The following is a 13,645-nucleotide window of genomic DNA, read 5'->3' on the forward strand; positions in this document are numbered from 1 at the left end:
CTGGATGAAACACAACTCATCAACTCGTATTACATTTTGATCTTAATAAATAGGAAAAGCATTACACAGATTCCGTCTGGCCATCTGGAGGAACAATGTTCTTTACCTCAACGAATGGCTATCTAATCCTCTCATATACAGCTGGGTTTTATTCTATTAAAATATAATGAGAAAAGACTACCATACCATTAGGTGGTGGCACTAAATGGGATTTTTAGCATAATCAATGGAAGATGAATAAAAAAGATAAAGGTTTCCTTCAAAGAAAAAGAGAGAAAATTGTCTCCTTGGGATTAAAGTATTGTAGAACCAAATTATTATAACATGATCTTTACTCACTAAAAATACCCCAATTTCATCTCCATAAATCTTTCCATTAAGAATCAAATTAAGTTGTTTGGTTTTTTTTTAATTTTAAAATTACAAAACATTAAATGAAATGCTGAGCTTTACACAGAGGATGCTGCAGGGTTCCTGCCCACCATGGGGTCAGGTGTTTCTGTCCAGCCACCAACATCCAGGGCTGCTCTCTGCGGGGTGCCCTAAAATGCCAAACAGAGATTTGTTGCTGCAAATGCCCCGGTGAAGACCCCAGCCCAGCGGGGAGGTCTTGCAGCAGGTTGGTCTCCTCCAGATGGGTGGCAGTGGCTGGGGACATGGCAGCTCACACCGTGTGGATCCCACCAGCCTCGTGTTCTCCAGCTATATCTGTCCTTGCCACATGGATGCGTAAGAAAGGGCCTCATTCATTTAGCTCAGTGTAAAGCCATACAAAATTGTTAATGCAAGAATTTTCCTCCAACACAACTGTAGTTGCATTTCCACTCCCCGTTCAGAAGATGCTGGAAACGTTAAGTCTGATAGCCGAGTGAAAGCTATGAGGTGCTTTGTGTGAGATCTGGACAGGTTGTGTATCCCCAGCTCCAGCGCGGTGACACCAAAAGCCCTTTCCCAGATGCCACCACACCCAGGAGGTGCCTGTGGTCTGCAAGGGCCCCCTGATGCGGGACAGCTGCTTAGTGCTAAACCTGAGGCACCGCTGGGGTCGATGTTTGGGTAGACGTACAACGTTCCCCAGATGGGGCATATGTGGTTCTTCAAGCCCCAAACTCCTAGACGTTCCGTCATCCCTGGGCTTTCCCCTCTGTGCAGACAAGGTCTGAGCAGACACGGGATCGTTCTTTGCAATGCTGCTGTTTACTTGTAAGGGGGCACGCTAAATCCTAGCAATTAGTGAACTATTGCTTTAGGGTTTATTTCTCAGCGGGAGCAGAATATATTTCGGCTTTCTCCCTGTATAGCTGTTGGAGGAAAATGACTCCTGCTAGTCATCGCCTACCCCCCAGCACTGCGTTGGCTGCGATGCTATCCACCTCCAATTCATCAACCAGTCAAGTTGATATAATTAGGAATCCCAAAGTCAATAATCTGATAATCTCCAGTGCACAAAGCCTTGTATGTAGGAGAAGTGATTCCAGGAAGTCTGCAGTTTAGATCTGTGCAGGAAAAATGCCAGATTTTAAAAAAGAAACAGGCAGAGACCTGAAGGAGAGAGTGCTTCCTAATCTTTCACTGGTGACATATTTTGGGCCATCATCTCTGCAGTAAATGTTTTCCCGTACAGTCATTTAGTGCCTTTGAACCTTCCCTTTACGGTCTTAATAATAATGTTCAATTACTGGTTCTGCTCTATAAATAAATAATCCCAGTTTAACGAGTCACTCTGCTGGGTGAGTGATGCTGGCTGCGGGGGGACGTCTCCAGGGCCCTTGGAGCTGCCCACTCCCTCCCCAGTCTCACGTGAGCCGTTGGCCGTGGTGAGTGGCAGAAAGTGTAAAGCAATATAGCGTTTGGCAAATGCTTTGCAGTCTCTTTATTATGGCGATCTGGAGAGAGGGAAGTCTTATATCCAGAAATGATGCCAGAAAAAAATATGTCTTTGTAAAACACTTTGAATGTGTAAAATGACTAATACAAGAGGAGGCGTTTTCAAATATTTCAGGTTGCTCTTTAGCAGTGTCAGGAGTTCCCCTCAGCTTTTCAGTGCTAGGGCAGGAGTGGGGGGCTGGAGGGGACCTCTCTGGGAAAGTGTCCAGCAGGCTCGTTCCCATTTTCCTCCCTCAACCCCAAGTAAAAATGTTGAAGATCAACCCACAGAGCGAGTTATGTGTCCTTCGCAGCCTGTCTTTGGCCACCACAGCTCCATGCAAGCCTGACATAGTTTCTTTTTAAGGTCTCACTATCCTGGAGGAGTCACCAAAGAGCCCTCAGGCAGAGGGGGGATCTCTCCTTTGCATGAGGGGGATTAGAGGTGCATGCCCAAAGTGGCTCCATCTCATCTGCCAGCAAGCTGCCAAAGGCTGCTGCAAGGGGCAGACGTGCTCCTGGGAAAAGCAAGTGGCTTATATAAAAGTTTCATCAATTTTAAATGACAGTGTTATCTTCTTAACAGGATGTTTTAGGTGTAACATGCTCTACATAAGCCTTTTAACTCGCCTTGTCAGGAACCATTCTGCCTTCTTCTGGTGCGCACAGCAAGCCTGTCGCTCAGCAGGCATTGAGGGGAATTGTCGGAGAGCCAAACGCAGAGAAGTGATGGGAAACCGTCCCGTTTTTCCCTTCCGTGATGGGATGAGTGATGTCTGGGGTCGCGTGCTGAGGCATTGCCAACTGTCTAATGCACAGCTGGGACTTCAGCTCCCCCAGGGCATCGCACGCCCTGAGCCCCCGGCCACCAAGGACGGCTGGGCTGGGAAACGAGGGGACCGGCCTGGAATCTGGAGTCTGGATAAATAACAGCTCCTGAATACTGAATTAGAGGATCCATTGCCATGGTGTTGAATCCTGGCATCAGAAGAAGGCAAGTTTCCAGCTGATCCTGTAGATCAAGCTGATGAACCTTTGCCTGCCCTGAGCTGGTGTGAGAAGCATGTGCTCTCTGTGCTGGCAGTTATATTGCTGTTTTTTCTCAAAGTGCTAGGATGCCAACTGATCTTTAAAACATGCTAATCTGATTTGACAGGGAAGGCCGTTTATTATTGCACAGTACCATAATAAATATAATTTCTGTTGGATAAGTTAGACTATAGGGTTTACTTGACTTCCTTACAAAAATGTACCAATAGCACAGGCCAAGGCTGCAAGGTCATGGAGGGAATATCCCATAACAGGAGCAGGGGATGGGATGCTAACCACCGTGCAGAAACGCATTGCAAGCTTCAGAGGTGTGCTGCCTTTTTAGAGGCATGTTTGAAACCACGTGGAAGAAGGGCGATCTTTCAGCCAGGTTGGACTGGACACGGGAGATGCACATTGCTCCAGTCTGTGCCAGGGATAACATCCCAAATAACATCCCTTCCTCCCCCTGCCTTTGGCCTGGGGCCTCCTTGGGTGGGTTGGTAACTGCTTCCAGAGTGCACATTGAGGGAGCAGGATGCTTGCCTGGGGTGTTATCCCACATCGAGGGAGGAGCATTGATCCAGGCTGGGGACAGACATTTTCCATTTCCCCCCAGAGCCCAGGCGGGAGCAAAGGCACGGACCTCCCCATTGCATCGCTGCCAGGGAGGGACGGGGTGCCAGGGGGTGGCTGGGTTTTGCCCAGCTCCCATGCCAGTGGGCAGGAGCAGCCTGGCACAGCCACCGCAGCAAAGATTTGTTGCCTTGAGGGGACTGTTTCTGCTGGCTGGCACTTTCCCAGGGAAGGCGAGCGCAGCACTGGCCATCGAGGCTGAGCCTTGAGAGGCAGGAGCCATGTGCTAAGCAGAGGTAACCGTGTGCTGGGGAGATTTATCTAATGTAAAGGGGAAGAGCAATATGCATGCACACTGCAGATGGGACTAGTACTGAGCGTGGATTTATAGGCAAAGAGTAAATAGGAACATAGGGAAATGCTTTCCCTTTCTCCATAAACTTTTCAATTTCAGAGAGGCCAGATACAATAAAATTATCTCGCAGATGGAGGTTTTATTGAATCTGGCCCATAAAGCTCCCATTATGGGGTTTACAACTGCCATTTACACAAATCCTGCTATAATAAAATACAGTGGTGTTTACAGCATTCCTGCAACTGCCATGGAATTACAGTGTGCACAAAACCTGACAAGTAAATCTTGGCTTATTGCACCAGGCACTCCACTGACAACATAAAGCAGCAAAATTTGGGGGGAAAAGAAGGAAAAATGCACAGGTAGGAGGAGAAGGTTGCTTGGGTAAGGGGAGTATTATGCCCGCTGCTTGGCCGAGATACCCCATGGAATTACACTGATTTACAGCCCTCACCCTGCTCTCCTTCAATGCAAAACGTAAATATGCTTCCAAAAGGTGCTGCATGGCCCCAGCACACAGCTGTGGGGACTGGCTGGGCGTTACTGGCAGCTGGGCTGTCCCAGCCGTTAGCAGCACCTGATCCAGCCTCGGCAGAGAGCCAAGCTCGGGTTGGCTGAGACCTTGCTGAAGTTTGGTATAAAAATCACCAGCTGGGTCCTTTTTCTTCTTCCACCTGCCTTATGGATTCTGCCTGGGTGTAGAGCGTGTGCTGAGCAAGGATGGCAGCGGGTGGGCAGCCTTGGTGGGTTGTGGCTGGAGAGGAAGGAGGCTGAAGGGTTTGCTGAATGAGCGGAAGCATCTGGAAAGCTTCTGTGAAGAGCTGAAGGGTGAGTAAAGGCTAGGTGTGGGTTATCTGAAGGACTGAGACTTTGGGTGCTTGAGTCTGCTGTCAAAGATGCTCTCAGGAGGGGAGAGGAGCAGCTGGGAGCTCTGGAGGAGATCCTTTCTGCAAAGGAATCGCCTGAGCTCTGTTTTGGGGCATGGCTCCATGGCCTTGGTGAATAATCGCGGTGGCACGCGTCTATACTGATTTCCAATACTTGATTAAAGGCGATGCATTTCCATTGTCTATCTTTCCTCTGCTTGTGCCCATGCTGAGAGGTGATGGCTCTTCACTTGGGGCACGTCTATCTCACACTGCAGCCCTTCAGTTCCCTCTTTATATATGGCTGCATTAATCTTCGTGCCTCCCCATGTATCCGCAAAACACTTGCATTTGCAACTCCATTAATTAGGGCAGAAAGCAGGTCAGTACTAATCTCTCCTGTTCTCCTTAATCTATTGTTTTCTGACGTCGCCTCACAAATTAAACTGAGATGATTAATACTGATTTTCAGTGCTGCACTACGTGTAAGGTCAAACTTCTTCTATTTACAGAGGAAGTGTCTCATTTAGGATGAAGGAACACTCTACAATGTTATAGTAGAAACACTTATTCCACGGCACATATTTAACACATCAATTCACAGTAAAGTTCAGCTTTTCTTTTTCTAGTGAGCTCAAGGGAAGAGTTGAGTCAGTCAAAGTTTTTTTTATCAACTTTCCTTATCATTGGGCACCTTTGCAAATCTGTCCTTGGTGATCTGCCCTGGTCACACTGGAATTAAGTAACCAGGTGGGAACATCCATTATTCTCCTGTTACTCTGTGCTCCATTGTGCTTGGCACATCACTTTGCAGCCGAGGAGAGTCTCCCTACCCCAGGGCCCAGGAGTCACCCCTGTAACCTGGCAGTGTCTGGGGAAAAGATGCACATGCAAAGCTGAAGTCCAAGGAGGCTGCTGCAGCGCCTGGCTTTGCTTGTACTGTGGATTGGGAGAGCCAAGAGTAATGGTGTGTTTTGCAGAGCCTTGCACAGCAAGGATAGATAGGTATATTTTTTTCTGTTTATTACATTTCCATATTGCTTACCGAATCATTCAGTCCTTTATTTTGCCATTCCATCTGCTTGCTGTATAATTTTTCAGTGTCCAAGGATGTTTTCTTCTCCAGATGTGCACACTGTTTGTTTCCTCTGGGTTGCTGACTTTTAGCTTGCTTAACTGTAACTGGGATCAGGTGTTTGCTTGTTTCCCATACCTGCCCTACTGTAGATCTCAGTTTAACTCTATTAAAGCTGATGGAGTTACTTCAGAGCTATAGTGCTACAATTAACAAATTAAATTGTCCTGTCCTTTAAATTAAATTACAACTGCATAAATAAACTGTCCCCACTTCTGCTCAGTGTCTTCCAAGGAAAACAGTGATGCTTTAAGACATCTGCCTGCTTCCAATTCCTCTGTTTGAACCCTTGATAGGAATATAAATGCTGATGTGCTTCTGGCCTGTGAACTCCCTTGTTCACCTTCTCCTGAAGCATTAAGATGTGATACGGGTTTGCCTCAGAACCACCCAAGCTCATTGTTCCTGTCTAGTTTGCCTGAGCTTATCCTAAGTCTTGATTTATTTTTTCCATTTTGCTGGGTGTCAGTTCACTGCACCTCTATATCCATCTTGGGCTATGATAGTAATTTGGGAAAAATAATAAAAAATGGTGTGTTTTCCAAGACATACATGAAATGGAAGAGGGGCAGCATGATTCTGTGTTTTGCCATGTAATGGGATGGTGGCCACATGAACTGTCTTGGTCTACTCTTACTACTCCTGGTTGCTTCTTATAATATAAATACTTCTGCCTGTGTTTTATCTGGGTTAAGACTGACTCATGCTCAGTCAATGTTCATCCTTCTCTCTTGTCCAAGCTTGCCCATCAGTGGGATGGTTTAAATAGCTGTTTGGGTTGTGAATCCCAAATGGGGTTCAAGACAGGAGGGGATGGCTGAGATGCCTGCCACAGACAAACGGTGATGTTTCTGTCTACGTGTGGCACTAGAGCTTCACGTTTTGTGTTTCTCTCCATTTGCTTTTGGGAAGGGTTCAGGAGTAACGTATGGCAATGCTTTGAATGCACGGAGTGATGGATAACCTGACCCGAGGGGGCCGGTGCTGCGGCGAGAGCTGCTGCATGGATCTGCTTGTGGTGGTTGTTGAAACGAAATAAAATAAAAATGTTGTTTGTTTTTGACAGCTTTTTGCAATCTTTGCATTTGCAACATGCGGTGGGTACTCTGGAGGACTGCGCCTCAGTGTGGACTGTGCAAACAAGTCAGAGAGTGACCTCAACATTGACATAGCCTTTGCCTACCCCTTCAGGTAACCCGGTTTGGTTCGTGGCGGTTTGTTTGCAGGGAGGCAGGCATTTGGGGGCTGGTGCAAAGCCCACTTCCAATGGGGTTTCCCATCACTTATAGCAGCTTTTGATTAAGGGGGCTCCTGAATTCTCCTCACAGTGTTGTTTAGGCTCTGGGTGTGCAGGTGGAATGGCTTTATCTAGACCTGGTGTGGATGGGGCTGGGGGAACTGCTGGGAAATGGGAGCTCAGCGAAGAAGAGAGCAGTTGTGAGCATACAGAGCCCCATAAAGGCCAGGACAGCTCAGGCAGTGGAAAAAACAGGCAGGAAGAGCAAAAACCCATTGGCCCAAGAAGAAAATGGGGATAAAGTATCCATTAACTGTTGTGTAGCTGTTAACTAGGCAGGGAACGATGGAGGATTTCCAACCACTGGAGTAGCAAGAGTCTGGAAGAGCTACTCCATGAGGAAGGGAAAGCAATAGACAGAAGTTTGAACCATAATTTTGAAATGCTTTTGGAAATTCTACAATTCTACTAATTGCCTGTCATGCATCTCTTGGTGCCTGCATACTTTAAAGCTTGGAACCTAGTGACTTAGGAAAACAGATTTCATGTTGTTTAAGTGTGTCTGAAAGCTGTAGTGAGGTTAAATATATATATATATATATATATATATATATAAAATGTTCACATCGTTTAGGATCCTGCTTCAAAAGAATAGCTAGAGTCTTCTGTTTTTAAAGATGTCAAGTCCACTCTAAAAACCTTTCACTTCTGTATAAGTGATTTCTTTAAGGAATTGAGATGATTAAGAAAAGAAAACATAATCCAATCTCAAGTCTAGTACACTGTGACTCTAAAATTATTTTGCTTCCTTGGGAAATCACATACTGGTTTGCTTATGATTGCTATGCACAGACCAGATGTAATATCATCTACTTCTTTGACATATTCTCAAATACGGCAACTTCCAAATATTGGAAACTGAATTTGATTCCTTGAACTGTTGTTCTTCCTTGACACACATTTATTAGTCTAAAGAGGCACATTTCCTGGTATTACAAATGTTTATTTTTTTGTCTTGAATTTGTCTGCTTTTTCTTTCATTTCTGCTTAGTATGCATGAGAGAGATCCTGAAAATTGAGTTATGTGAATTTGTAATGTGATTCACTTCCAAATAGGTCACTTCTCCAGCATTCATTACAGAATACACCCTACAGTAAAGTGCTTTTAGTTTGCGTGATTATAAAATAGTACTTTATGTAAAAAGTTAATAAAATGAAGTCGCCAGCAAGTATCTCCTGGTCGACCATTGCTTCTAAGAAGGAAGTGGCTGGATCTGCAGTTTCCAGCAGTCTTGCTTATTAGAAAACTGGAAATAATTGCTGGATAATTGTAGCATTCCATCATGTTGGAAAGATGATGCAAAACTGAGTCTGTTTGCAGAAGGGATCCAGCTGAGGCTGTGGCTGGTCTGTGAACTGTCCGCGTGGCTCCCAGCTGTGGCGGGGTGTGTGGTGTGTACAGTGGGGTGGATGACCACATGGTGTAAACGTACCTGTAATTTTCAGGTGAGAAGGGAAATGACACGTAACCAGCTGGTATTTTGGGGAGCAGCATGAATATACTCGGGTTTTGTGCCATTTGGAACTTTGCATGCAAACCTGAGGCACATGCAAAAAGTGTGCAAAGATGCACAGACTACGTGGGGTAGCAGATGTGTGGCTGGAAAATCTGGCCCGGTGCTACCTGTGGAACTTGGTGTCACTTTACTGTTTTACCTTAAAATTCCTTTGACTTCCTCTGGAATTTGCTCTTTCTGTGTTTCTCCCGTGCTTCTTCCACAGAGTGGAGAGGGGATGCTCTAAAAAGAGTGAGGTTAATTAGGAAAGGTAACATCTCACATTAGAGCAGTTGATACCCTTGGACAAAGCAGACACATTTTAAATTCAAGCCCCCTCATCAAGACTGTGATCCTGAAGCTCCTCTGCCTGCATGGGCATGTAGGCTTTGTGTAGGTAGGGTGAATTTGCCACCAGCTCTCTCGCATCCAGGGCCGAACGAGTCCATGTTCACATGGCAGTTTCCTTTCAAATGCCTTCAGTGTTCTGATTATTGGCTGACAGCTGGGGGAGGTGTAGGTGGAAGGAGAGATGCTGCTGACACCGCGGTGCTGTTGTGGCTGTCAGCAGTGACACTGAAGCAGCTGAATACCTGTGCGCTGCTTTTTGAGCTGTGCCTTCCAGCATGACTTGAAGAAAGCTGTGGTACTGCCTGCGTTCATTCCTGTTACTGTGAGCTCGAGCTTTTCATTTCTAGAAGTCGAACTGCTAGACCTTGGCTAGTAGATGACTAAGTGTCAAGAGCTTTAAGCAAGTAAACAAAATTTTAAGCCTCAACAGGACAGCTTGGCAAAGCAAGGAGACTTGGATGCTTTGGAAACGAGATTGAAGGAGCCTGAAAGTGTTCCCATTAAAGCAAGATCAGACAGGGGAAGGGAGTTTTCCAGACTGAAAGGGGAGGCATATCACTTGTAACCATATGCTTCTGGGGTCCATCGCCTTAGAAAAAGAAAGGGAGGATGCAGGAGGGCAAAACCAGTGCTGATGGGGTTGGGGGATGTGTGATTACAACATACTAACTGCCAAGCTGGCTTCAAACCAGTGATTCATGTAGCCCCAGGCCTGTCCTGAATGTACCGAAGAAGCATTGCATGCCCCAGCAGGTAGCTCCAGATGCTTCTGCAAACCAAGGGCTGTCTCCAGACCCTCTTTTTTTCAACTTCAACCTAAAAGTTGTAAGAGTCTCCGGCAAACAATGTAAATGAATTCAAGAGAAATTATTAGTTCCAGCAAACAGGGAGTTTTGATGGGTAGAGTTAAAAAATCAAGAAGTAATATTAGTTTAAAATTATAGTAAGATGATAGTTGTGCTTGGCTCCTGCATCATATTATTGCCGCTATAACTCTGGGAACAGGGACTTGCGGAGCACCAAGGAAACCCCCTGCGTAAGGTGGTTGCTACTTATTTCTGCCAGAATCACATTCTCTTTCCAGTTTAATTCTGGACCTGGATTCATTTGCCCTTTGAAAGTGGAAACATGAGGAAGTACAGATAAGTACATTAATTACTCTCTAATGGTCTCCTCTAGTGATCTGAAGTGATGCTTATGCATAGCTGGGAGAAGCAATCCCTTCAGAGAAAAGCCCGCGTGGTGGGTACCTCCGCGGGGCTGTTGTGTGGCAGGAGCGTGCAGAGGCAGAGACATTCCCTGTTGTAGGGGTACCCTGTGCCAGGGTTCATGCTACTGTGGTGCGCTAACCACAGAGAAGTCTCTCCAGCATCGCTGCTGAGTACTTAAACCTGAATCTGGCTCCACCGTCTCTCCTGGAATAGAAGGGGAGGTGGATGCTTTTCTATCTGCAACTACAATTCATTTAAGCTTCCTGCAACCCACATCCATGACCCTGTAGTCACGCTGTAATATGCAAAGAAACCTGTAGTCCAAACCCTAATACCCCCCAGCAGTGCCTCCTGGAGCTCTGCCACACTTTTCTGGGTATCCTCACAGACTCCTCCATGTCCAAGCTGATATTCCTAAGGCCATTTCAAATAGTCACCCGAAGTTTTCTCTCATTTCTTCTGTCTGATTCTAGTTTTATCACAAAGGATTTCTTTACCTCTTCATGCTTTAAAACACAAATCAGTCTTTCTTCTGGATACCTGTGCATGCATTTCAAAAGTTTTACAAGTTCAAATACGGAAAAATTTTCTCTGGCCCCACGCTAGCAGTTTTTCTCAGCATTAGGATATGTGCTTGGTACAGTATCTATTGCAAATTTGGCACGCATCAGGTTGTTCATCAGCTGGACCCTCACCCCATGATTCAAGTGGGGGGAAAAAAAATCAGCATCTTGGAATTATTTGTTACTTTCACAGTCCATCACCCTTTCAGATTGGATTTGTCACTCATCCAAGTGCCCTGAGGCAATATCTTTTTCTGCAATAAGGGTCCTGGTGAAGGTCCTATTTGTTTATTTTTATTATTTTCTTCTGATCCCAGCAACATTTTTATCATGTACTTTGCTATTCATTGTTTTTAACTTTGATAGCAAGTGGTTGACTAGTATACCTACTGTGCACATCTTTGTTGCTGGTATTTGTTGTTTTAAGGTGCTTTTTAACAATCCTTGTAAAAGCAAATTGGTTTGGTTGCCAGCTCACTTTTCAGACTTATCAAGTCTGTACTGAAGATTTTTTGCTACTTAATGTTCATGTCAGAAACAGTGTTTTTCTTGTAATTGGCAGAGTTGCACTGAAATGTTTGGGCTTCTTCAGCTACTGATTTAAATGAAACTTTGCGTAGCAGAAGCGCTCTCACAATGCTGTGCAGGCAGGCAGCACACTGCCAGCCAGAGATGATAATATCATCACCTGCTGCTTTGTGGTTATCTCACTGGCAAATCCTCTCTGGACGGAGGGAGGAATGCCTTGCTCAGACCCTGGCTGCAGGGTGATGCTGCACAGGACCTGTGGCAGGGTGAGAACTGGAGTGGAGAGGTTGGGCTGCACTGGGCTGCAGTGCGATGGCGAGGGGGCAGCGTTCCAATACGATCCGGTAAGTCTTGAGACAGATCCCAAACTAAAATCTTTTAGCCTTTAGCTTTTGGAGGTGCTTTAGCCCAGCCTACATATGGAGGGTATTCCCAAGTTAAATGCTGCATGGGAATTCATTTGGAGTGTATCTTGCCTTTTCCTACGACATTCATCCCACAAGCTACTTGGAAAATATTGGCCCAGAGGATTCTGTGATTATATTTTAAAAACAGTCTCACCTAAGCCAATGGTTAAGGTAAGTACGTGCATAGGTGTTAGGAGGATGAGCCATAGTTACTAGTGGGGCAGAATAGAAAGTTCCCGGTGATGTGGGCTCCTGATGGAAGAATATGGCTGTGCACATCTTTGTATCAGAGCAGTGAGCAAAACAAATGCTGTTTTCCATTTTATTTTAAATCAACTATTAGTATCTTTCCAGTGTGATAGTAAAACTGTCTCTTGAACTAATCCTTACTTCTGAAGGGGAAGGAAATTGTATTTTATGGGAGCTTTTAATTCACTCTCTAAGCACCTCATTTGAATAAAGACATTTCGATTGAGCCCCCTTTAAAGCGTCCGCTTCGTCTGCATGCGATGGGTAGGCTAGTCTTTCATTTGAAATATGACAGCCAGATCTAAATTGCCTACTTAGAAGCTACAGATGATAATTAAGGAGAAAGTAGCTAACTCTTTATGCTTTGCAACTGTCTTTCTTTGGAAAAAACCTCCGTTAATATTAGCACATTTCCGTGCCAGAGTGTGCTAGCCTTCTTTTTTATTATCCATTTGTAGTAAATCTTGCTTCAGAATTCAGTAGAAAACATTTTGGCCAAAAGATTATAAATGTCTATTATGTCTGGGAGTCCAGGAGCTGCTGATAAATAGGAAGTCTTTAAACTAAGTAATTGGCTGCTATGCCGACTTTCAGCAACTATGGCAGGCTCCCCTGCCAGCTGTCTTGGCCTGCCATACCAGTTGAGGATGGGAGATAGGAAGGAATAAAGTCATCGAGTCAGTTAAAATCCCTGTGTTCGTTGCACAGAAGATTTTCCCCCTTCTGCAAAAGCAAATCGTGGCCTCGTAGCAGTTCTGTGGGTAGACGGAAGCAGAAGGCAGCCAACAGAAGTTGCAGGAGCTTCAGGTGTGCTCTGTGCCAGAATGTAGATGCCCTAGTTCCCAGGCGGATTTGTCAGAGCTTCCGGGAAGGTGAGAGGCACTGGTTAAACTCTGAGTGACCTGTTCCAGCTTAATGAAGAGAGCAGTCTCTATCCTGGCACTTCTTAGATCAAAACTTGGTGCCTTTGGAATAGCTGTGTGTTTGCACAAGCAGGAGTTGCAGGGATAGGCGGGTGAAGGTCAGTGGTGAAGAGCACAAGCTGCGTGGTCACAGTGGTCCCTTCTGGCTCTGCAATGGGTTGGACCATGAAACCTGCATCAATCTAGTCCTTTTTCTTGGTAAACTGTGACCACCCCAGTGCTAGAGCACTGCAGATCTGGGGTTAACATCTGAACTGACAAGGAAAGGTGTTCAATAATGCATCAGCAAAGCTGGAGACTTTCGTCAGTACCCTCAGTTACATAAACTGGCTCTTTCGGATGGGCACCAAGGGTTTGGTCGTGGCATTAATTATCTTCTTCCATAACAGTTTCAAACCCTGATCTCATCAGTGCTTTTTATACCTAACTTTGGCCTCTTGCTGAATAGATTTGCCTAACGAGGAGTTCTAGGTTTTAACTACTGTTAGTGGAAACTGGAAATAATGCAAGTGAGGAGCCTAACGTTGCATCCTGCAGAGAAAAATTCAGCAAATAAAATTCTTCAAGATACAGATATCTCAAATTATGACACCTTCACAAAACTCTTTTCATATTCAGTGTGACCTAATGATGCAAAGCAGGCTGAAGCAGTAAGATGTATTTTTAACTAGGAAATACAGACATTTTGGAGTTTTTTTTAGTTGATTTGTACATTCTGGTAATTTATAGGGCTGTCCAGAAAATTGCAGCTCCATTTTTTTTAAAGTTTTTTTTTTTAATGGAAATCCAGTAA

At 45.2% G+C, this 13,645-nt stretch overlaps 1 protein-coding gene across 2 annotated transcripts in view; it reads left to right on the top strand.

Annotated features, from left to right (window-relative positions):
• SYNPR (synaptoporin) overlaps positions 1–13,645 on the top strand; it is a 110,533-nt gene that overhangs the window by 73,214 nt on the left and 23,674 nt on the right. For both annotated transcript variants that reach the window (XM_026857244.1, XM_026857246.1), the window contains exon 2: positions 6,894–7,018. In XM_026857244.1, the coding sequence (XP_026713045.1) occupies positions 6,894–7,018 (125 nt within the window). The remainder of the gene's footprint in view (positions 1–6,893; positions 7,019–13,645) is intronic.

The sequence above is a fragment of the Athene cunicularia genome (genome assembly GCF_003259725.1).
Source record: "Athene cunicularia isolate RWA chromosome 12 unlocalized genomic scaffold, athCun1 chr12_part1, whole genome shotgun sequence".
In the NCBI taxonomy this organism is placed as follows: Eukaryota; Metazoa; Chordata; class Aves; order Strigiformes; family Strigidae; genus Athene; species Athene cunicularia.